This window comes from Gorilla gorilla, chromosome 13, assembly GCF_029281585.2.
Source record: "Gorilla gorilla gorilla isolate KB3781 chromosome 13, NHGRI_mGorGor1-v2.1_pri, whole genome shotgun sequence".
NCBI classification, from domain to species: Eukaryota; Metazoa; Chordata; class Mammalia; order Primates; family Hominidae; genus Gorilla; species Gorilla gorilla.
Window position 1 is genome coordinate 93,493,026 of NC_073237.2, and position 25,353 is coordinate 93,518,378.

The 25,353-nt window shown below is 37.2% G+C and overlaps 1 protein-coding gene across 1 annotated transcript in view; it reads right to left on the reverse strand.

Annotated features, from left to right (window-relative positions):
* LOC101147259 (ankyrin repeat domain-containing protein 18B-like) overlaps positions 1–25,353 on the reverse strand; it is a 66,288-nt gene that overhangs the window by 4,302 nt on the left and 36,633 nt on the right. The window contains 9 exon segments of the mRNA XM_063696606.1: positions 3–44; positions 3,510–3,555; positions 5,884–6,106; positions 7,463–7,535; positions 7,538–7,673; positions 8,280–8,558; positions 16,297–16,426; positions 18,634–18,746; positions 23,963–24,114. Of these exon segments, the coding sequence (XP_063552676.1) occupies positions 3–44; positions 3,510–3,555; positions 5,884–6,106; positions 7,463–7,535; positions 7,538–7,673; positions 8,280–8,558; positions 16,297–16,426; positions 18,634–18,746; positions 23,963–24,114 (1,194 nt within the window).

A 25,353-nucleotide genomic window follows, 5' to 3' on the forward strand; every position in this document is an offset into this window, starting at 1 on the left:
CCATAGGTGCTCCCCAATCTCTACCCTCCCCACCGAGGGTGGTCCTGGGGATGCAGACAGAGGAGGGGCGCTGAGCAGAGCAGAGAGGGCTGGCACCCTCTCTAGGTGGAACCCAGGTCATGCGTAAAGCTGGAGGTCTGCCAAGCAGTGCTGAATTCAACACATCTTCTCACATTCTCTTTCCAGCAACTCTCCAGGGTGCCCTGACTCAGCTTCCCTACAGATGGAGGCAAGGAGGCTCCACAGACAAACCCCGTGCCTGATGTCACATATTGGCTAACTGGCCAGGTTCCTACTGACCAGGTGCCCCCAACGAGGCCCCTAATGAGCACTTCTCCATTGACCAGGTCCCACTGATCAAGCCCCCACTGACCATGTCTCCCTAACCAGGCCCACATTAGTAGGCCTCATGGACGAGACCCCACTGACCAATTTCTCACTGACCTGGTCCCCACTGACTGAGTTCCCACTGACAAGACCACAATTTACCAGGTTGCCACTCACCTCACCCCCACTGAACAATTCTCCATGGATCAATCCCCAGCTGACCGAGCCCCCTCTGACCAGACCATCAATGACCAGGCTGCAAGCCACTAAGGCCCCACACTGACCAGACCCCTAATATACTGAATAGATCCCACTGACTAGTTTTTTATTGTTTATGTTCCAACCGATCAGGCCCCACTAATAAGGCCACCACTGACCAGATCCCCACTGACTAGGCTTCCAATGACTAGGTCACAAGGTACCCACTCATGAGATCTTCACTGAGGAGGCCACCACTAACCAGGTCCCTGCTGATCAGGTCCCAACTGACCAGGTCCTGATGGCTAGGTCATCTCTGACCATGGTCCACTGATGAGGCCCTTGAGCAGCTGTGTTCAAAGTCTCATTACAATGCCCCCATCAGCCCACAGACCCTTCCTTACTGCATGTGTGCCCAGAGGTCAGGCCCTGGGGGTTTTCTTGGGCTGTAAGGCCTCTCCTCCAAGACACAGGGAGGGACAGTCAGCCTCAGGCTCCAGGTACCCAGCTTCACTCTCAACCCCCAAGGCCCTCTGGGCCCATCTCAAAGGAGACAGTAAGGTGGCCTGGCACTGCCTAGACATGCCATGTAGCCTATTCCTGAGTGTCAGAGTGGGAGGAAGGGAGGGACATTTGGCAGATGAGACACCCTGTGCTGCTGGGTCTCCCAGGGCCCTTCCCGCAGAGCCCTGATCTGGAGACACAGCACAGAGGCTGCAGGGAAACTAATCCAGAACCCTTGAGGCTGAGCCAGGGACCACATGAGGACTGTCCCCAGACAGCTAGAAGGCCTTTTGCTAGTTTCTTGGTACCTCAGTGGATGGGGCAGCGGTTCTTCTGTTGGGGACTAGTGAGCGCGTGCTGTGGAGGGCTCTCCTGTGCTTCCTCAGTGGCTCCAACTCTGCTTATAAGAAAAATTACTCATTCTAGGGCTAGGGCAGAGAAAACACAAGATTAGTTTAGAACATCTTGTGCCAGAAAGTAAAAAAGTGCTGACAGAGTAACTGGGACAAATCAAAAAGACATAAAGTCAGCTTGAAATGTCTACCACTGGCCTAATCTCAGGGAATTGGAGCACCAGAATCATGAGCTTTGCCTTCACCTTTATTTATTGGTTTTATTTCACCATGTAGAACAAAGAAGAGAATAAGAAAAATAATCATCTGGCAACCATCACAGTAACACTTGTTCAAACACAAGTCATCCATGAGATGCTAAATCTAGTGTGTTTTGAGGAGTAACCAGATATTTACAGAGCCTCAAAGTATCTCCACAAAAAATACTGTTGAACTACAAAAAGAAAATTGTAACATTAGTATGGACGAACCTGGCAGATACTCTTTAAGTCTCGTACTATATATAGTAATAAAAACTGTAAAATGCAAAGAAGCCTTTGATGACCTTTACTAAAATATCAATGATGACTTGGTTGTTTGGCTGTTTAAACAGCTGGCATTCAGGCAATTTGAGTAGGTCAAACTCAATAATACTGGTGTTCATTTGCAAGATCCACTTAAAACTTAAGGAGGCTAAAAAACATCATTTAAAATAACATAAATATTCATCATACATGATATGAAAATATTCTACTTCAGTAAAGATTGTGATGTTTTATATTTTATGAGAAACAATTAAAATTTCATGTAAATAGCCCAATAATAAAGTTTTATGATCTTTTAATTCATGGTTTTCCTTAAGATTTTATGGTTAAATATTCTCTTCATTAGATGTGGCTTACCAGTGGATTCTAGAGAAGGAGATGGGAGCAAGTGTTCAATACAGCAAAACTGGAAAGAAAAAGAAAGAATTATGTTCTTTACCTAAAACATTTCAGTTAACAAAGTGTAAGTTTAAAATCTAAAGAGTTGAGAACGTTATCAGAGTTAATAAGAATGAGAAATATGTACATACAATTACAATACAAAATTACTATTAAATAATTTACACATGGCATTAATTCTAATTGTGGTTAAATATCACAGCTTTTTTATTCTTCATTCATGTACTCAACAGCCACATGCTAAGGTACTAGAACGAGCACTGGAATTACAAGATGAAGATGGCATGGTCCACCTCCCAGTAGTCATATGCTATAACCTAAAAGACAGGCAGGTAATGTCCATATAGAGTCATAAATACCATGACAGGTATACAGCAGGGCACTACTGGAACACACAGAAGGGACATCTATACCACTTTTCTGTCAATATCATGGGCTTTCTGGTGGAGGGGATAGATAAGTCGATGCCTGAAGGACAAGGAAAATCTTGCCAGATAGAGGGAAGAGGCGAAAGCAAAGAGCCTGAGGTAACAAACAGCCCTGTGGAGTTCTACTCTATCCACTTTGGTGCTAGAGCAAAGGGCAGAGTGCAGTAAGTGGCAAGAGACAAGGCTGAGTAACCTGACAAGAATTACATTGACATGGGTGTTTTTATTTCATGGTGAAATTTTTGGAACTTTTCCTGAGAACAGATGTAAACCAATGACACAGTAAATGACAGGAGATTTAAAATGTCACCTGTCAAGTGACTGCTTATGAAGGGTTATTGCTCAGCTAAGTATTTCTAAATGAATCTGAGGCCTGTTGGCCTTCAATCTCTACCAAAATCCTGAGAACCTGATGATGCCTTTGTTTTTGGAGAATCGTTTCAGTGTGCCAGCTGACAGTTCCATGAGGATGGCAAAAGTGAAGAAATTGTAGAGCCAGTAAAAAAGAGATGGATACACTTCTTGGGAATTTTTTAAGCTATGGAACAGTAAAAAGAGATGGATACACTTCTTGGGAATTTTTTAAGCTATGAATTAATGGTGCATAAGTATACTCTTCACTGTGAAAGTTTTTGTTTTCACATCTTTCATTAGATACGTGTAAGAAAAAGATACCATAGTATCTACTAACCCAACAATGAAAAGGAATGCCATTTGCTATTTACACTTTATTACTAAAAAAACCTAAATTTAGTTAATACATTTTGGCAACATACTTTTCTTTGTTTCTGTAATTATTTGTTCTACACAGTCTGGCTCCATCTAAAATAAGTAAAAAAAAATGATAATGTTTAAGTTAAACAAGAGACATTATCATGAGATTAATATATCACTTACAAAATGTGGCCTTCAGTATTTTTAGTGACTAGACATAACATGAAGTTTGCTTAAATAGAAAAATAATCACATAAGTAAAGTAAAATTTCTACTTAAGTTGAGATAATAGAGGATGTTTCTGTGTAATGCTGTTTAGAGTAATCTGACAAAAATAGATAATATTGGTCTATTAGATATACATAATTTTAGAAAGGTGGTGTTTTATTAGTACAAAGGTTAAACAATGGCCAGGCATGACAGCTCATGCCTGTAATCCCAGCACTTTGGGAGGCAAAGGTGGGCAGATCATGAGGTCAAGAGATCGAGACCATCCTGGCCAACATGATGAAACCCTATCTCTACTAAAAATACAAAAATTAGCTGGGCGTGGTGGTGCGTGCCTCTAGTCCCAGCTACTTGGGAGGCTGAGGCAGGAAAATGGCTTGAACCCAGGAGGTGGAGGTTGCAGTGAGCCGAGATCGTGCCACTGCACTCCAGCCTAGTGAGAGAGCAAAACTCCATCTCAAAAAAAAAAAGAAAAAAAAAGGTTAAACAATTAAAGTCATATTTTGCAATGAATGCATTGCTTTGAAATTCTTAGCAAAACTCTGTTCTTTATAAAAGTTTAATCCATTTTTTTACTTCAATAAATTTTTTCTTAAAAAGAAATTTATATTCTTTACTTATTAAAAAATTTGTATAGTAAAGTTTTCTTTTTTTTTTTCTAGTTTGTATTCAAAATTAAAGTGGTACCTGTGTAAGTTTCTTCCAAAAGTATATTGAGGAATGCTGAGGTTTGGAGTAAAATTGAACCCATCACACAGGTAATGAGCATAGGACCCAAGAAGTAGTTTTCAACCCTGGCCCACTCTGTGCCTCCCCATTCTTATTTCCCAGTGTCTATTGTTCCCATGTTTATGTCAATGTGCACCTAATGTGTAGCTCCCACATATGAGTGAAAATGAGATATTTGGTTTCTGTTTCTGCATTAGTTTGCTTAGGATAGTGGATTCCAGTTGTATCCATGTTGCTGCAAAGGACATGATCTTGTTCTTTTCATGGCTGCATAGTACTCCATGGTATATATGGAATTTTCCAATCTACCTTGGATTTTCAATCTACCTTGGGTGCACCTGGATTGACTCCATGTCTTTGCTATTGTGAATAGTGCTGCAATGAACATACATGTGCATGCATCTTTTTGTTACAATGGTTTATTTTCCTTTAGGTATACCCCTAGTATAGTAATGGGATTGCTGCATGTGGGATTACGCGTGCCTGTCACCATGCCTGGCTAATTTTTGTAGTTTTAGTAGAGATGGGGTTTCATCATGTTGGCCAGGCTGGTCTCAAACTCCTGACCTCAGGTGATCCACCTGCCTCTGCCTCCCAAACTGCTGGGATTACAGGCGTGAGCCACTGCACCTGGCCAAGCACAAAGCTTTTAACAGAAAAATGGAAATGAACCTTTCAATGTTTTGTTTATTTAATTCATAAAATGCACTTATTTTGGATTCTATTAAATAATAAATATCTATATGTGGTTAAGTGTTTGGTTGCCAGTCATTCACTTGTGATTATAGGTGGGAAGAGTTAAGATGGTGCAACGAAACTTTAGAAGTGGTATGGGCTGGGCACGGAGGTTCACCCCTGTAATCCCAGCACTTTCGGAGGCTGAGGCGGGTGGATCACAAGGTCAGGAGTTCAAGACCAGCCTGGCCAATGTGGTGAAATCCCATCTCTACTAAAAATACAAAAATTAGCCAGGTGTGGTGGCAGGCACCTGTAGCCCCAGCTACTTGGGAGGTTGAGGCAGGAGAATCACTTGAATCTGGGAGGCGGAGGTTGCACTGCACTCCAGCCTAGGCAACAGAGCAAGACTCCATCTCAAAAAAAAAAAAAAAAAGATATGACCCACAGACAAACTACAATCAAGTAGAGTAAGACAAACCATCTCCAAGTATACCATCAGTTATTAGGCAATAACATGCAATTTCTAAAACCTAACTTAAATGCAGCTTTTAAAGAAATTTTAAATATGTCAGTTTAGCCACATTTATTGAATAAAGTTAACCAATGGGTGCCTCTTGAAAATGAGAGCTCTGGGGAGTTAAAAAATGTAAAGTTCCCATTTCCTTTCTGTGTTAACAAAGCTAATTATAATCTTTACTTAGCATGCATAAGTCAACAGAACAACTCAGTATTTCACCAAATTAAAAACAAGAATTATATTAGAGAAATGAAACCCAAAAGAGAAACGGTCACATAACTAACCTCAGTCAAGGAGTTCTTGCAGTTATTTGAAGTCTGTGGGTTTGAAGTAGGAATTCTTAGGGGCATTTTGGGAATATATTTTCTGTTGAGTCCTATACTATTAAGATTTTCAACACAAGGTAACTCTGGGTCTGGCCTCATAGGAAGAGTGCTGAGAAAATATTTCATCCACTCTTTCTCTATAAGGAGCTTGGTGCTGATCACTGCTATTTTCTTATCCGATCTGTAAAGAGAGCAAAGACAAATGCTTAGTATTTCATTTTTCCTTGAATGATTCTTAATGACTTGCATTTTTTGAAAAGTTGCTCTTAGAGTAGACCAAATTACCCACTAAACAGTGTTTTCACATTAATATGTGTGAGAGCATACCTCTTGTAAGTAATTATAATTTTAAAATCATTCTAAATAAGTGTATGTGTTTCTAAGGTGATTTCTACTGAACAAGCAGTTCAAAGTAGACAGGGAAGAGAAATGGCTATCAGTGATGTATGGCTCAGTAGGTAACCTAGCTGCCTTCTAAAATAGCTCTACTTGTAAGATTCTAAAGATTCCTTTAGAAATACTTGTATTTAAAGGGCAACTATGTGGGAAAATGATTGTGTTAATTTGCTTGACTATAAGAACCACTTCATTATACATAATTATATCAAAACATCATGTTGTACTCCTTAAATAATGTAGATTAAGAAAACTAAAATGAACAAAAATAATCTAGAAATACTTGTGTTTAGTAAACCAGTTTCATGTTTCACCCTTGTACATTTCACCCATTATCTAAGAACACTTAAGTATTTGGCACTGAGGAATAACTCAGAGCAACAACTCCTGGGGTAGAACTAGACTGGTTGGTTGGTGACCAAAAAGAACTAAAACATCTCTGAAGGCAATTAGCCCTCAACACTGTGACCAAGGCACTGGAGGTGGGGTTGTTCTTTCTGCCTTCCACACACCCCTTCAGGCTGAACAAGGTGTTATTTTTGAACCACCTTGTGGATTACACTTCTTTTCATTCCTGTGATAATTATTCCCTATTTCACAAGGATGCCTTTATGTAACACCTTGAAAATGTTACGCAAATAGTCTTTCTTGAGGCACCCTCTAGTGATAACGCCTAAAGATCACAATCAAAAACAGTCCCTGCCTGAGTGCCAGGATGTGCCCAGAGTAGCAGTATCACTTGACACTTTGGGTTTAGGTTGTCATCTACCAAAAAATAAATTAAACTCGTTAATATTTTCATTTAGGGAAATTCTGACAAGTAATTTTATAACAAGATCACTTTGTTAATCATAAAGCTTCAAAAATACTTAGCGAAAAAAACTAACAGGTCAGGTTAACTACATGAGATTTTTCAGGGGAAAAAAGCCACACAAAAACAAAAAAGGAGAAGAGAGACAGAAACTATCCTTGACGAACATTTTAAAGGTAGGATTATTTACTAACATTATTTTCCAAAATTACATTATCAAATTAGCATTCACTTCCTACTGATCTCCTGAAGCCATCTCACTAAAAATTATGCTTTCAAAACAAATTAATGAGCTAAATTCATTTTCTATGAGTATATGTTTTGACTTACTTCATTATTTTTTCTGACATGGAATTATTAGCTTTCAATGCTACTGCAAAGGCTTCCTTATATTCTTCTAATTAGTTGTAACCTCTTCATAAGCAGTTTTCATTTTGGAGAATTTACATTCCACATCTTTAACTGTGAGTTCCTTCTTTTTTAGTGAAGCCATATTATCCTTGTTTAACTGCTCTAATTGTTTTTCATATTCTGCTTGTTCCTAAAATGAATGAAAAGAATACACTTTTAAAACAATTATAAGTTAATTACCATATGTTTGTTGCCTTTCATTTTGAATCAGTGATTCGAAGAGCAATTTTGAATGTGTTAAAAAGAGGCTGAAGCTTAAAATATTTATCAGCAATATCAACAAAACTAATAACTGAATTCAGAATTAAGTCTGATTTATAAAAATTTGAAATCATAATTATGTTAGTATTAATGTAATCTGGTCCTATAAAAAGTAATAGAATCCACTTATAATTTTAAAAAGTGAACAATGAACAACGTAGCTTAAGACCAATTCAAAAGTATCATACAATTTCTAAATCACAGTTTTCTCTTATGCCAACTCGTCTTAATCATCAAATCCCCCCTTTTACTCTATAGTGAGAATCATCACTTTGAAAGATTGATTTTGTTATAATAATAATGGAAATTTAAATATTTAAAAGGAAAAAACATCACTTTTTTTTCTAGAACTCTACAAAGGAAATTGCCGTAAGAGAGGCAGAGGAAACACAATATATACATATCCAAAATATAGTTTGCAGTGAAATAAATGAAAGCCCATTACAGATAAACTTACCTGATTTTAAAAACTAACCTGTAAATGGATTTCTTCTAATTTTTCTATTGCCTGCATTGCCCTTTCATCCAGCTCCGATTTATATTCTTGTACTTTACCAAGTTCTACCATATCTTTTTTCATATGTGTCTTAAGATTTAATACTTCTTCCAACATCTTTTTATCCTTCTCAAGTTTTTCACATTTCTCTTGTACTTTTCTCATAGATAATAACTCCTGATGAAGAACTTCATTGTCTTTGGCCAAATTGACACATTTTGAAGATACAGCTTCCTTCTTGGCCATAAGATCATCAAACTGCATTAATAAAATAATAGAGCTTGATAATGAAGTAGGCTGAGAATAATCTAATACAAAACCAATAGCAAATTTTGAAATGCATTGACTTGCATTAAAATGTTATCTATAATGCAGTAGATTCTTCAAATGTGAACCCTTAAATTACTCAGAATTTTAAGAACAAAGTTAAAGCTACCATGAGTCACAAAAATATGCTTTACTGTCATCATCTTTGCCACGGAACTTTTGCACTTGCTTTTACTTTTATTTTTCTAATAATTCATTTTTGTTCCTCCTTAAATGGCACTAAGTTATCTAACCCTCTTCCCTCATCATCATTCCCCAAAATTTGTCAAAAAAACTTTCAGAGATATCATATTGAGTTATTTAGGCCAAAGTCAATAAATGGCTCTCAGAATAAAACTTTGAAAATAATATAATACTCTACGCTAGGCATGGTAGCTCATGCTTGTAATCCAAGCACTTTAGGAGGCTGTGGCAGAAAGATCACTGGAGGCCAGGAATTTGAGATCAGCCAGAGCAACATAGTAAGACCCCCATCTCTACAAAAAAAAAAAAAATTTTAAAATTAGCCAGGCATGGTGGCTCAGGCCTGTAGACCCAGCTAGTTGGGAGACTGAGGCAAAAGGATGGCTTGTACCCAGAGTTCAGGGCTGCAGTGAATTATGACCACATCACAGCACTTCTGCCTGGATGATAGACAAAGACCATATCTCAAAAAAACACAAAATAATGAATCCTGTAAATAAGAATTCTGATACCATAAGCCTTTCCCCAAACTGCACAGGTTTCATGCTAATTTGAATTGCATTTTAAGAAGTAATGATTCTTGGGGTAAAGGCCATAGAATACAGCACCCAGAAATAAATCCACATGTTTACAGCCAACTTATTTTGGAATAAGGTGCCAAGAACATACATTGGGGAAAGGACACCCTCTTCAAATGAATGACACTGGGAAACTATCCATATGAAGAATGATACTAGCTTCCTATCTAACACCATATAGCAAAATAAACTCAGAATCGATTGAAGACTGAAATGTAAGGCCCAAAATTATCAAACTATTACAAGTAAACATAGGGAAAATGCTTCAGGACATTAGTCTGCACAAAGATTTGTATAGGTAAGACATCAGAAGCATAGGCAAAAAACAAATGATAGACAAATGGTACTACAACTGAGTAAAGAGAAAACCTGTAGAATGGAAGAAAATATTTTCAAGCTATTCATCTAATAAAAGACAAATATCCAAAATACACAAGGAACTCAAATACCCTGACAGTAAACAAAAATAATCTGAGTTCAAAACTAGGCAAAAGATCTGATTAGATATTTCTCTTTTTTTTAAGAGAAAAAAAGAAATACAAATGGCCAATAAATACATTTAAAAATGTTCAGTATCACTAATCATCAGGGAAATGCAAATCAAACCTACAATGTGATATACTCTTGCTCCATTTCAATAAATGGCTATCATAGAAAACACAAAAAAAAGTGCTGGTGAGGTTTCAGAGAACAGTGAACTCTTACATGCTGTTAGTGGGAAGGTAAATTAGTGCAGCTACTATAGAAAACATGAGGTTTTCTCAAAAAATGAACAATGGAACTGCCGAGGGATCCAGCAACCCCACTACTGGGTATTCAGGCAATAGAAAAGAAAACAATAGATCACAAGGATACTTGTCCTCATATGTTTATTGTAGCACTATTCACAACAGCTAATGTATAAAATCAACCTACATGTCCATCAACAAATGAATGGACAAAAAAGCTGTGGTACACATACACAATGGAATACTCACCATATAAAAAAATGAAATCCTCTTACTTGTAGCCACGTGGATCAGTCAGGAGGATATTACGTTAAGTGCAGACACAGAAAGATAAATACTGTACATTCGCACTCATGTGTGGGAGCTAAAGAAAAATTGAGGGCTGGGCAACATGGCTGATGCCTGTAATTTCCTAGCACTTTGAAAGACCGAGGCAGGAGAATCACTTGAAGCCAAAAGTTCCAGAGCAGCCTGAGCAACATAGAGAGACATCTCTACAAAGTAAAAAATCAAACAGGTGCAATGGTGCACGCCCATAATCCTAGCTGCTCAGGCGGGGTGAGGTCAGAGGATCACATGGGCCCAAGAGTTTGAGGCTGCGGTGAGCTATGATCAAATCACCCTCTAGTCTGGATGACTACAGTTGCCCAGAGCCCAGACTACATTAGCAAGACCCTGTCTCTTAACAACAAAAAAGCTCATAGAAGTAGAGGAGGGGATCCTGGCTAATGGATACAGAATTACAGTTAGATAAGAGGAATGAGTTCTGATGTTCTGTGGCATTGTAGGGTGAATATGGTTAACTATGATTTATTGAATATTTTTAAAAAGCTAGAAGATTTTAAATGTTCACAATTCAAAGAAATGAAAAATGGTTGAAGTAGTAAGAAGTAGTAAATATGCTAGTTAGCTTGATCATTACGCACCATATAAATGTACCAAAATGTCACTCTATAGCCCATAATTATGTATATACATATCAATTAAAACAAAAGAGAATCTATATTCATCCCATTAAAAGAATAGAATATGGGTCATCCTTACTGATGGCCTTCTCCAAATGAATAGAATGCAGTACAAGGGATACCATGTGGTTTCCCTATCTCAGACTGCTTTCCCTTCGAACTCAGCCCCCAGATTGTGAGAGAGATCAGTCCACAAAGACAGCCTGGGAGAGCCAGTGTCAGTGTTCATGCTGCCTGCCCCAGCCAAGGTTCCAGCCAATGGCCAGCATCAACCATCAAACACATGGGTGAGCAAAGCTTCAGATGATTCAATTTCTCCAACTTCCTAGGGAAGCTTAGGGGAGCAGAGGCAAGCTGTCCTGGCCAATCTTTTTCCAAGCCACAGGTTCATGAACAATATAAATGTTTTTCTTTTAAGCCACAAAACTCTGGGTAATTGTTAGAAAAATAAGTTTTAAAAAGAGACAACAGGAAACATAACTTATGTAGCAGAAAAGAGTCTCCTTTAAAATAGGATCTAATAAATGTTGAGATTAATTTATTGATGACAAACATTATTGAGAAGCAGCAGATAACCAGGAGAGAGATGTAAGCTGCTGAGGAGGAACTTTTCCTAAAACCCCCTTCAATTATGAACTCTGATAACAAGGCAAGGGTGTCTCCTTACAATTTCCCCACAAGTTAGGAAATAAGACTGTGAAGCAAGAAGACGTATGATTTGAAAAACAACTGGAAATTCTTGGTTACAAAATCAGACATTTGCCTGATTTCAATTAATGAAAATTCTAAAAGAAGAAGCTTTGAGTATTTATTAATCAATCTAGTATTTGATTTTCATTTTCCTTTTTCTCAATGAGGAAATAAGGAGAAAATTATGGAATGACTTTTACTCTTCACAGAAGTAAAATAAACATAGCATACTTTGAGTGTTAAGACATCAAATGCAATTTCTCCTTTACCTTACTTCACATTTGTTTGTATGGAGACGTTAAGACCATCCCATCTCTATATTATACCACAATGCTTCTCTATAGCACACAACTTGGCTCTGAAATTTTGAAATTCAAAATACTAATCTACTATTTGTCTCTGATAAATTGCCTGAATATTACCTGATTTTTAAGTGCTGCACTCCTAAAACTTTTTCTTGGAATGAGTTAAACTTTTTATTCCAAGAATCCTCTACTGAGCTAGAAAGCAGAGTTGTGCATCTCTGTTTCAGTAAAAGGAGGTCAATACAGAAACTGTGGTTTCTGAGAATGCAAGATCTGCACCAAGAAAAGGATTAGCCACAGTGCTACCCAAGAGAACCAGTCACCAGGTGGAAAGAGGATCTGCAAACTGAAAGATGATGACTTCACTTGATTTCCACTGAGGAAAGCTGGCAGCTCAGACTTAAACTTCTCCTTCTTGGATGGTAAACATCTACAGATGATTCTATGAATTATAATGAGTTAGTAAAACATAAGGCACCAAATAGTAGACTATGTCAGCAGATTCTGTGAACAAAATTTACTGAAAATGAAACTATAGAGGGAGGCACTGGATAAGAGACTAAGGGTTTGAATGGAGAAAAAAAGAAATAGTGTGTCTTGTAAGGCTGACTTCCCCTCACGTCTTAGAGTAAGTAAGGTATAAGCTGGCCACAGACTCCTTTGAGACACAAAAGGTGAAGTTAAAGATATTCTACTACATTTAATTTTTATTATGACATAAGACAACTGGTAATAGGCAACATGATTGAAAAAATTTTCTCATTAAATTTGATTTGGTCCTGGTATAAGAATAGACATAAACTAAGAATAGACATAAACAAAGAATTGATAATCTAAAAATAAACCTGCACATTTACAGTCAATTGATTTTATACAAGGTTAACAAAAAAACAGAATGGGAAAAGCATAGACTTTTCAATAAATGATATTGGAACAACTGAGTATCCATGTGCAAAAAAAATTATAAAGTTGGACTCTCACCTAATACCATATTTAAAAATTAACTCAAAATAAAACAGTTAAATGTAACAGCTAAAACTATAAAACTCTCAGAAGAAAACATTGGTATAAATCTTTGTGAAGATATAAAGATGGATAATAAGCACATTAATAGTTGCTTAATGTAATTAGTCATTAGGAAAATGTAAATCAAAACCACCTTGTGGTATCACTTCACACCACAGGATGAAATCTTTGTTCAATAAAAAAAGAAAATAAGTGTTAGGAAAAATGTAAAGAAATTAAAGCCCTTATCCAATGCTGCTGGGGATGTAAAGTGGTGCAGCCACTTTGGAAAACAAACTGGCAGCTCCTTGAAAGGTTAAGCATGAAGTTACCATATGACGCAGAAATTCCAGTCATAAGTATATACTCCAGAAAAATAAAAACATATGCAAGCACAAAAACTCATACATAAATGTTTACAGCAGCATTATTATTATTTTGAGACGGAGTCTTGTTCTGTAGCCCAGGCTGGAGTGCAGTGGCGTGATCTCAGCTTACAGCAACCTCTGCCTCCTGGGTCCAGGTTCAGGCAATTCTACTGCCTCAGTCTCCTGAGTAGCTGGGATTACAGGCATGCACCACCATGCCCAGTTAATTTTTGTATTTTTAGTAGAGACAGGGTTTCACCATGTTGGCCAGGATGCTCTTGAACTCCTGACCTCGTGATCCACCTGCCTTGGCCTCCCAAAGTGCTGGGATTACAGGTGTGAGCCACCACGCCTGGCCTATAGCAGCATTATTAATAAGAATCAAAAACTGGAAAGAACCCAAAGGTCCATCACCTCATGAATGGTTACATAAAATGTTTGATGCATCCATACAATGGAATATTACTCAGCAATAAGAAGAAATTAAGTACTGATACTGATAGAAGCAGGAGACAGCAAAATGCCTAGGCAGATATGGAAGGGTCCCCAGAGAATCTCCAGGCACACAAGTGTCTACGCCAGATAAAACATCTGGTGCAGATAAGGGAACCTGCACAGGGGCTTGCCTGGACATGCCAGCAGCAGACGGGAGGCCCACATGCACTGGGGGTTGGGGTGGAGCCACCAAGAATTCACGCCTTATACAGAGGAGGAGCCTGGCCTCTTCAGCTAATGTGTGCTGGTCCTGGTATTCAATTGTGAGTTGGAAATCTGTTTGCAGGACCTCTCTCTTTGCTGAGAGCTTCCCTTTCACTTAATAAATTCTGTCCTTTTCACCCTTCAATGTGTCCACATGGCTAATTTTTCCTGGTCATGAGAGAAGAACCCAGATTTAGCTGAACTAAGGAGCAAAAGTCCTGCATCAATACCTGCTACAGCACAGATGCAGCATGAAAAATTATGTTAAGTGAAATAAGCCAGTCACAGTAGACCACTTGCTTTTTATTTCAGAGGCTTATAGGCAAATCTATACAAAGAAGGTGAGTGGTTCCCTAGGGCTGAGGGAGGAAGGGAAAACTAGTGAAGATAGCTAAATGATGTGGGGTTTGTTTTTAGGGTGATGAAAATATTCTAAAATTGATTGTAATGATGATTACATAACTCTCTGAAAATACTAAAATTCAATGACTTGTATATTTTAAAGGAGTGAATTGCATGATGTGTTAATTATTTCTCAGTGAACCTGTTATACCCCGAAATTTATTTGGTACTAGTGATCTGGAGACATGGACTGCTTGGTTTCAGATCACTGGCCAGGGTTCAAAACATAAGAGAATCAACAGCATGTCTTTTGTATAGAAAAATATATACATATATATATTTTAAAGTATCCTTTTTATTAGTATCAAGTCTGTAAAATTAAATGAATAATCTTTCACTTCTTAAAGCACTGAGAGATTTATATTGAGGAGCAAGACCTTGTATTCTTTTGCCCCAATTTCTATCTAAAGGGTCTGGAAATCACACCCTTCAATCAAATCTCATCAGATGGGTTTTATTAACTCTTATAATGTGGCTTACTTTCTAACCTGATTCTGGCACAACATCACAGAGAGAAGGAGCTGAAAAAAATCAAAGTATTTTACCCCCAAATATATAGTTTTTGACATATTTTGAAATGGCTGTTGCAGGGCCAAGAGATTCAAATGACCGTACAAAGCTGTCTTTTGTGGGGGAATTTGCATCTGTATAAGTCTTCATTAATGTAGCCCAATCTCTCCCCTTCTATGTCTTCCCAGATCTAGGGAAGATTAACTAAGATCCTGATGCATTTAAAGCCTGAAAAGATATATTTACCATCTATTTTCTCTGAGGGCTGCCAGCTAGGAGGCTTCATCTACATAATAAGAACCTTAACCTCCATAATGACCTTATTTTAATTAAGGCCTTCCTTTATACCTATTTCCAGTTTTAGACAACAGATTTTCTTTATCAATTGTCACCTAAAGAATCCTTAATACCCACCTATGACTTGTTAGCCCCTCTTTTTGATGTCCCACTTTTAGGCTGAGCCAACATATGCCTTCCTCATATTGATTTATGATTTTCCCTACAACTCTGTCTGCTGGAAATGTACAAAACCAAACTGTAATGTGACTGTCTCATGAAACATTCTCAAGAGCTCTTGAGATTGGGTAATCCAGGGCCACAGTCACCATACTGGCTCAGAATCAACCTCCTCAAATGTATTTTGGCCAAATTTGGGTTTATCCATCATTAATATTTCTCCAAATTACATAATTTTAATCCCCAAACTGATTTAAAATTACCTTATGTTTAAATATGAATTATTGTATTATAAAGATAAATGTATTTGTATGTTCATTGAAGCATTATTGACAATAGAAAAGACATGGAATCAACCCAGATGTCCATCAATGATAGACAGGACAAAAAAATGTGGTGTATATACATCATGGAATACTATGGAGCCATACAAATGAATGAGATCATGATTTTGGCAGGGACATGGATGAACTCGAAGCTGTTATCCTCAGCAAACTAATGCAGGAATGAAAAACCAAACACTGCATCTTCTCACTTATAAGTGGGAGCTGAATGATGAGAACACAAGGACTCGGGGAGGGGAACAACAAACACGCACTTGTTGGGGTCAGGAGGGAGAGCATCAAGATTAATAGCTAATGCCTATGGGGCTTAATACCTAGGTGATGGATTGATATGTGCAGCAAACCATCATGGCACACATTTACCTATGTAACAAACCTGCACCTCTCGCACATGTAATCTAGACCTTAAGATAAAATAGTAATTTTTTTAAATTACCTTCTGTTTTAGCTTCTTAAACAGAATATCCATTTTCAGTTGATCTGTATTTAAGTCTCCATGGCAACTGAAGTCTTCATTTCCAAATACATTTAACATATTTATTGTCGTTTCTAGGCAGTTCTTACATCTGCAGAAATGTAAGAACTAGTAAGTCAAGTATTGAGTAAATATTTAATAATTGTTTAAACAGATATTATGTTATGGCATATCAAAGAAACAAATCTATAAACTATGATCCTCTCAGTTTCAACTGAACATAGTTTGAAAGCATTCTATATGAAATTATAATCTTAGATAAATAATATGAAGAACAATTTTATGGCATATATGGCAGGTAAAGTGATATTATGGCCATACAGTTTTTTGTTTTTTGAGATGGAATTTCACTCTTGTTGCTCAGGCTGAAGTGTGATGGTGTGATCACGGCTCACTACAACTTCTGCTTCCTGGGTTCAAGTGATTCTCCTGTCTCAGCCTCCCAAGTAGCTGGGATTACAGGCATGGGCCACCATGCCTGGCTAATTTTGTATTTTTAGTAGATATGGGGTTCACCATATTGGTCAGGCTGGTTTTGAACTCCTAACCTCAAATAATCTACCTGCCTTGGTCTCCCAAATTGCTGGGATTACAGGCATGAGCCACCACACCTGGCCTAACCATACAGTTTTTTATAAATAAACTATTCATATCCATTTTGGTATGCTAAGATAAAATAACATATTAGTAAATATAAGGCATAACCAAGAGATGAGTAACCAAGATTAAAAAAAAGTAAAACACATATATGTTTGAAAAAGACACAAAAATACATTTTGATATCCGTTGACCACAGTCTATGAGAAGAAAAAAAAGTACACACAAAAAGCACAAGGACATTATTCAATGTAGAAAAACAGAAGAAAACATCTTTAATGTCTGAATTGAGGAGAAAAAGAAAACAGGCAGTTTTAGAAAAAAGAAAAGGTGGAGAGAGATGTGATGATTTAAAGACTTTGAAGAAGAGATCTAGAGATATTTACTGACATAATGTCAACAAAATGAAAGATACAAAACCATGTAGAGAAAGTCAATGACAGAAAAATGTTGATTAGAATCAGAAAACCAACTTAAGTGCTCAGTAAATACATAGAAAAGTAGCTGCATTCAGGGCTTCAAAGACACATTCCATTTTTTAAAAAAAAAATCTGTGATCAAAACTTGAATGCTCTTTTTCTTTAGGTTATACTTTTTTTATATATAAAATTTATTTCTGTAAAACAGAAGTTTAATAAGATGTATACTTCATGTATACAATGGAGGTACCCATGTAAAATGAGTAAACTTCCATGATACGTTTTATATCTAAAAGAAAAACAAAGAAGCAGAGACAAAATACAAGCTATATATGAAGATAAATTTTGATGTTAAAGAAGGACACAAATAGGTCTTTAAAAAATTTGAATGCAGCAGAGAAGAATATTACAAAAGGAAGAAAAGATGACCAAATACAGCAAAAATATCTTCAGAAATAAAAGTTCAAACTAGATAATGAAGAGTACACTTGACATTACATGTCAAAGCGTTGTCATTATTGTTTTCAAAACCATTAAAGAATATGTTGCTAAGTGCAGTGGCTTATGCCCACTTTGGGAGGCCAAGGAGGGTGGATCATGAGGTGAGGAGTTCGAGGCCAGCCTGACCAACATAGTGAAACCCCCATCTCTACTAAAAATACAAAAATTAGCCAGGCGGGGTGGTGCACCCCTGTAATCACAGCTACTCAGGAGGCTGAGGCAAGAGAATCACTTGAACCCAGGAGGCAGAGGTTGCAGTGAGCCGAGATACTGTCATTGCTCTCCAGCCTGGGTGACAGAGCCAGACTTTGTCTCAAAAGATAAATAAATAAATAAATAAATAAATAAATAAAAATAAGTGTAATGCTTTGGCATTCAAAAAAATTTCAGATTGTGTTGTTTCTTTTTTCACATATTTTTAATATAAATTTTTTTATCCCAACCTCACCCCAGCAGCTCAGCTGACTACAACCCCGTTTCTCCCCTTCCATTGGACTCTATGACACATGGTCTCATCCAGAGATCTATTTTTCATCACTTATTTTGTTTTTATACTGAAATTTGATTTTTTAAATAATTCCAACAAAAAAGTCCAAGGGTCATGGACTCCCACTCATATGCCTATAAAGTTGTGCGTTTCTGAAATACATTTTAACATAGAATTCATTTAATTATAAAAATGCAGACATAAAATGAATTTGTATCAAGGTTTTAGTCAAGTAAAGTTAGAGTTAAATCAATTACTAAACGGTTAAAATGTTCTACAATATGAAAACCATACCCAGTTGCCTCTTCTTCTAATTCATGATTTTTCTTTCTTATTTGATCCACATTATAGTCCAGTGATGATATTAACTCAAAAAGTTTTCTGAATTCTTCATGTTTTTCTTCAGGCTTGAAAAAAAGTGTTTAAAATTATTTTTGTAAAATCTAGAGACCCTCTTCTATCTTAAAAATATTATTTCTCATAAGTTGATGAATAATATGTATTTAGGCAGTTGTATAAAATGCATTTTATAAACCTGATGCCAATAATGACAGATTTCAAAACTAGTCATTTTCTGAAAACAGCTAAAAAAGATTCAAACTTTCATCATTATCTTTTCTGAAATTTAAACTGCCAAAAATGTTAAAAATGAGAGTTTTTACACATAAAATACTAAGGGTTAGTAAGATAAATTAAGAGTGGTTATGTTTATATTTACATTTTAGTTTTTAAAGATGCTCTAGAAACATTGTCATTAATAGTTTAAGATATTCCAAGTTAAATTACATCTTACTAAGATGATTTTTAGAAAACTCTTATCTAGTTCCCATTACATTTTTGATCCTCACCTGTCTTCAGGCTGAGCTAAATACTGTCATTCTCTGTAAGTATTCACCTGTAGGTTTCAGTTTTTCCCTGTCTCTTAACCATTTCTCTTTAAACAAATTTTATTTTTTCTATAATAAATAATAACTTTTGTCTACTTTTTGTGGCTTTTCTATTATCCTGTTTCTCCCCTTCCACTGGACTCTATGACACAGGGTCTCATCCAGAGATCTATTTTTCATCACTTATTGTGTTTTTATATTGAAACTTGAGATAAACCAGTGCAAGGCTCTTTAGAGCAAAACCTAGATAACAGACATATGGGTTGCTTGGCAAAGGTCATGTGCAATCCTAAGTTATGAACCTGTCACAATTTAATTAATTGTTCTGCCTCTGTATTCATGTTTTCACACCACAGTAACTGTAAGCCTGCTTCAAGCTAGCCCACCCCATTTTTAAAGTGTGTATAAAAGTCAAGTGCTGTCTTTGTTCTGGGCCCAGTTTGTCAGATGTTGAGTCCGCTGGGTCTGAGTACACTCGATAAAGACATCCTCCTGTATACACCCCAAGGTCTCTCTCTGGTCTTCCTGATTCTGCAACAGTGTGATCTCCACTCACTGCAACCTCTACCTCCTGGGTTCAAGCAATTATCCTGTCTCAGCCTCCCGAGTAGCTGGGATTACAGGTGCCCACCACCTCGCGCAGCTAATTGTTTGTATTTTTAGTACAGATGGTGTTTCACGATGTTGGCCAGGCTGGTATTGAACTCCTTACCTCATGATACGCCTTCCTCAGCCTCCCAAAGTGCTGGAATTACAGGTGTGAGCCACCATGTCTGGCTGCTACTCCTCTTTTTAAATTCTCTCAGAACTCCTAAAATCTCAAAACGTTAACCCAGATTCCCTAATATAAATTTCCAGCTCTGACCTTTTTACTGAGCCCACTTCCCTCTAGTACACATATTATAGACAATATTCTCAACCACACATTCATACATTGCTACTTGGTGCAGATTACTTTTGTAGATAGTGAATCTTGTCTATTTTATGTTGATTCTTATGGATGTTGAGTACAGTGTTATTTTCTAATCTTGAAGGGGACTGTCTCACCCTTAGGATATTCACCAGTATACTTTGTCCATCCTTCCTTCCTTCCTTTTTCTTTCTTTTCCTTCTTTCTTTCTTTCTTTTCTTTCTTTCTTTCTCTTTCTCTCTGTCTCTCTTCTCTCTCTCTTTCTTCTTTTTTGGACCAGTATACTTTGTCCATTTTTTCTTTTTCTTTTTCTTTTTTTGAGATGGAGTCACACTCTGTCATCCAGGCTAGAGTGCAGTGGTGCCACATCGGCTCACTGCAACTTCTACCTCCTGGGTTCAAGTGATTCTCCTGCCTCAGCCTCCCAAGTAGCTGGGGCTAGAGTTGCACACCACCAGCTAATTTTTGTATTTTTAGTAGAGACAGGGTTTCGCCATGTTGGCCAGGCTCTTCTTGTACTTCTGACCTCAGGTAATCCACCCACCTCAGCCTCCCAAAGTGTTGGGATTACAGATGTGAGCCACGGTGCCCAGCCCTTTTTTTCTTTTATAATGAAAACTTTCCCACGAGAAACAGATTATCAATTGTTTGGCTTTGTTTTCTTTTAAAGAATTTCCTTTTCCATAGAGATATGGCATGATAAACATCTTGTTCTAAAGTTTCTTTTGGGGGACACTCAACTATGTCATTGGGAAGCTCCAGTCAAGTAGAGATCTCCCTTCTTCCTAATCGAGACTCTTCATCTCAGAATGGTGTCCACCAAATGTCTTAATCCAGGTAGTCTCCTGCTTAGGAATTCATGAAATAAGAACCTCTGGAGAAGTTAGAGGCTATTGATTGAGATGGTTTAAAGCTGCCCCTTATTATATGTTTTACTCCCAAGGCAGACATCAAAGTGGCTAATAATTCTATGCCTGATGTCTAACTCAATTCTATGGGAATCTATACAAAACATTTTATTTATGAGACAGTGTCTCGCTTTGTTACCCAGGCTGGAGTGCAGTGGCTTGATCAATGCTCACTGCAGCCTTCATATTCCGAGCTCAAGTGACCCTCCTACTACAGCCTCCAATGTAGCTGGGATTACAGGCATGCACCACCATCCCTCAGCTAACTGTTTAGTTTTTTGTTTTTTTTTTTTTTTTCTTTGGTAGAGTCAGGGTCTCACTTATATTGCTCTGCTGGTCTCAAATTCCTGGGCTCAAGCACTGTTCTTGCCTCAGCTTCCCCAAGTGCTAGAATTACTGGCATGGGCCACCTCACCAACCAGGTGTTCCATGGAATGGTTTGAGAGGCAGTTCTACACAGAAGCCAGAAGGCCTGGGTCTGAATCCCAGATCTATCAGATACTAGCTGTGTGACCTTGAGCAAATTAATTTTCTGTGTCTCTGGTTCTATATCTATGAAATGGAGAGAATAATACCATCTACTTCACTGGGATGTTGGGAAGATTAAACCAGGGACTGACATGAAGCACTTAGAAGAGTACGTGGTGCATGGTGAGCTACAGATAAGATTTGCTTAGAAGCACTTAGAAGAGTACATGTACATAGTGAACTACAGACAATATTTGCTATTAGCGTGATAATTTTTACTGTTTTTTATGTCTTGACCATTGTATGTGCTAGGCAGGTGGCATTCCAATGGAAGTGGTCTCCTATAGCTGCACTGAATCATTCTTCACACCACTGAAAGTGGCTGCAAATGGGGAGCATATAATTTATAGCTTACTTTTCTCTCTGTGTGACTCAGTGGGCAACAGTCATGTATGTACTACAATGGAAACAGCACCTCCTGGATTGAGTAGTACATAGCCGACATGACCAGCAGAGACAGGCTGAGCCACGGAGCTGAAAACCCTGGACTCTATTGCTAAATCAAGGCTTCTGAATCGATTCCCTCCCAGCAGCTGTTGCTGTGGCACTGCCTTCACAAGTACTCTGCTGAGCGCTCGGATTAAGGGGCTGTGCTATCCTTCATCAGACAAGCTGCAGCCAGAACTGTTCAGCTGACAAACTGGCAACCATCCAGAAATACAGTTTGGCTACATAGTGAAGGGAGGCAAATTTAGATTCTTTTTTCATACTGAGAAAAACATGAGTATTTGACTGAACAATTCTCCTCTATTAGACTAATTGGTTTTAATTTCATATTTAATTGCTAAAAATGCACTTAGAATAAGAGATTTACTGTGTTAATGTCTCAAAGAAGAAATAATTGGTATGGTATATTTTGTTCTATGCTGAAAGCTGCCAAGCTAAAATATTTTCAATTTATACAAGGATAGGTGACATGCATGTCGTATATTATTTTCCCTTTAAGCAAATTTATGTTAAGACAAAATTATCTTCCATTCAAAATTAAAAGCCATGTCAAATTAAGAGCTAAGTTGTTCTGCAGACTGGGGAACAAGTGCTTAGATGTAAAGTCAGTGAGAGAACAGTCAGAGAAAGCTTCATGAAGAGGAAATTGCCTGCCAGGTCTGAATGAATGTGGCTAGATGAGCAGGAACTGAGAAGGTAGGAAGGACAGCATGGGTAAAACTGGTGCTGACATCTGCCCAGTTAACTCTGAGGATAAAGTCCAATAGCAGGGAATTAAAAACATATGTCCATACAATAACTTGTAAATGAACGTTTGCAACAGCTGTTTTCATAATAGCCAAAAAGTGGAAACAACCTAAAGGTCCATCAGCTGATGAATGAATGGAAAACTGGTGTAGCCATGAAATAGACTATTACTTGACAATAAGAAGGAATAAACTACTGTTATGTGCTACAACACGGATAAAATTCTGTAAACAATCTGCTAAGTGAAAGAGCCAGTCGGAAAGGACTTCATATTGTATGACTCTATGTATATAAAATATGCAGACCATGCAAATCTATGGAGACAAAAGTGGATGGTGGTTGCCTACAACTGGGGTAGGTGGAGAGACATGGAGTGGGGTTGCAGTCATGGCTAAGAGATGTGGGGTTGCTTTTGAGAGTGGTGAAAATGTTCTAGCATTGATTGTGCTGATGACCACACAGCACTGTGAATATACTAACAGACACTGAGTTGTACATTTTAAATGGTTGAACTGTCTGACATGTGAATTATCTCTCAGTGAAACCGTTTTTAAAATCCCATGGTAGGATCCAGATAATTTTCTGAGCTCTCTATTTTGGAAATACATACTCTATTAGATCTGAGTATTTCTATGCCATTACAGTATATTTTAAATGAAAAGAAGATGAAGGCAATGCCTAACTTTTCAAGTAGTTTGTAAATTAACCTAAAACGTGTGCATTTCAAAGAACAGTATGATGGCCTTTCTGTATGAGTTAACCTAGAATCCATGAAATGAATAGGCACAGCTTCTGTGTCCATTCACAAAAGTGAAGAAATAAGACAACTTTCTGGAATATTCCATTAAACATTCTCTTCTGACTTAATCTGGCTTGCCTCACCAAGGCATTAAGGAAATTATCTAAAAATACTGTTTAACAGGAAAAAAGTCAATTTTCTGTGAGGAATGATGTATCATTCTCAACTTTCCCAAGAGTAGATATTGTAAGAGAAAACATATGCAACCATTTTTCAAAATGGCAGGACAAGAGCCAGAGTTGAAGAAGTAAGTACGTTATAAAGACAATAAAATGGTAATGATCAATTATAATGAAAATACAAAATCAAGCTGTCCACTGAAATTAGTATCCTAAAACACTTTATATTATTCAACCAGCTACAGATTAACTGTCTACATGTTAAATTCCATACATACTTGACTTTCTACTTGAAATAATTTCTTCTTTGAAGCCCATGTCTCATCCAAATTAATATGACAATATGATGTACCTTCCAGTGGAGACTCTGACATTGAAAATTTTTTAAGGTGATCAGCCAGTTCTTCTTGAAGTTGTCTTACAATCACCTGACAAAATATTTTTGTTACCAATTTTATAAAGTACCTTATTATTAAATTATGTTAATAATATTTAACTCTAGCATACATACTTTGAAAATTATTACCACACACACAGATTCACTTTCTTTCCCTTATATGTACACTTTCTTCTTTATTACTGAATTCAGTGAGGGACATAGAAGTATTTATCTTCCTGCCAAATTGGTATTCTCTTACATGACAGATTGATTCAGCCCGCTATTCATTCACCTTAGACCCTCAACTCAACCTGAGGTCCTCACATATTCAGTCACCTGTTGAAATCCTTCCAACAGATTCCTATCTCAGAATAAAAGTAAAATTCCAATGGCCTTCAAGGCCCTAGGTAACATGGCCTCTACCTCCCTCCCTGACCTCAGCTCCTACAACTCTGTCCTGTACAAACTTCAATCCCACTCTCCATGAACTCTGTCACCCCTCATTAGTCTGAAAATGGGGATTCAATGTCAAATTCATAAATCACAGACAGCTACAAGTATCTTTGTACTGGAAAGAGTTATATCCAAATGATAGTTATTGAGACTTAAAATGTAAATTATGAGCTAATTATTCATAAAAATATTCACAGTAAATTATAAACACCTACCAGTGGAAACATTACATCAAATATCTTTTGCTAAAATTTACCACATTTATTCCAAATTGGATTTTATAACAAGTAGAAGTCTTTAAAATACTAAGTGGTCAGAAAAATACATAATGTGAGACTGACATATTTTCAGACTTAAGTCACATTGGTATGAATCAAAACAAAGTTATACCAACTAAAATACATAAAAGAGAGAGCCACTGAAGGAAAAGCATCACAAGACACCACAACACACTTCAGTTCATCTGGGAAATCTAGAATTAAGTGTCAAAGCGGCTTACTTAATTGAATCTTAATTTCAAAATACACATTTCAGGTACAAGCATTTCCACTTACCCGCTTCATTATGGTCTTAAAATGTGGCAACATAAAGACATTTCATTTATTATTTCAGTAGTATAAGACTACATACCTTATCAATAATGCTCTGTATCTACTAAAATTTCATAGGTGACATAACGTCTTTACTCAAAGGAAAGCATCTGTCAGTTCCACCTTTTATTTCCTGGAAACAAAGTATGTTTCCAAGCTGATACAGTAAGCACTTTTTTTGGTTTATTAAAACAGCTTCGTTGAAATATGATTTTTCTTAAAACAGCTTTGTTGAAATATGATTTAT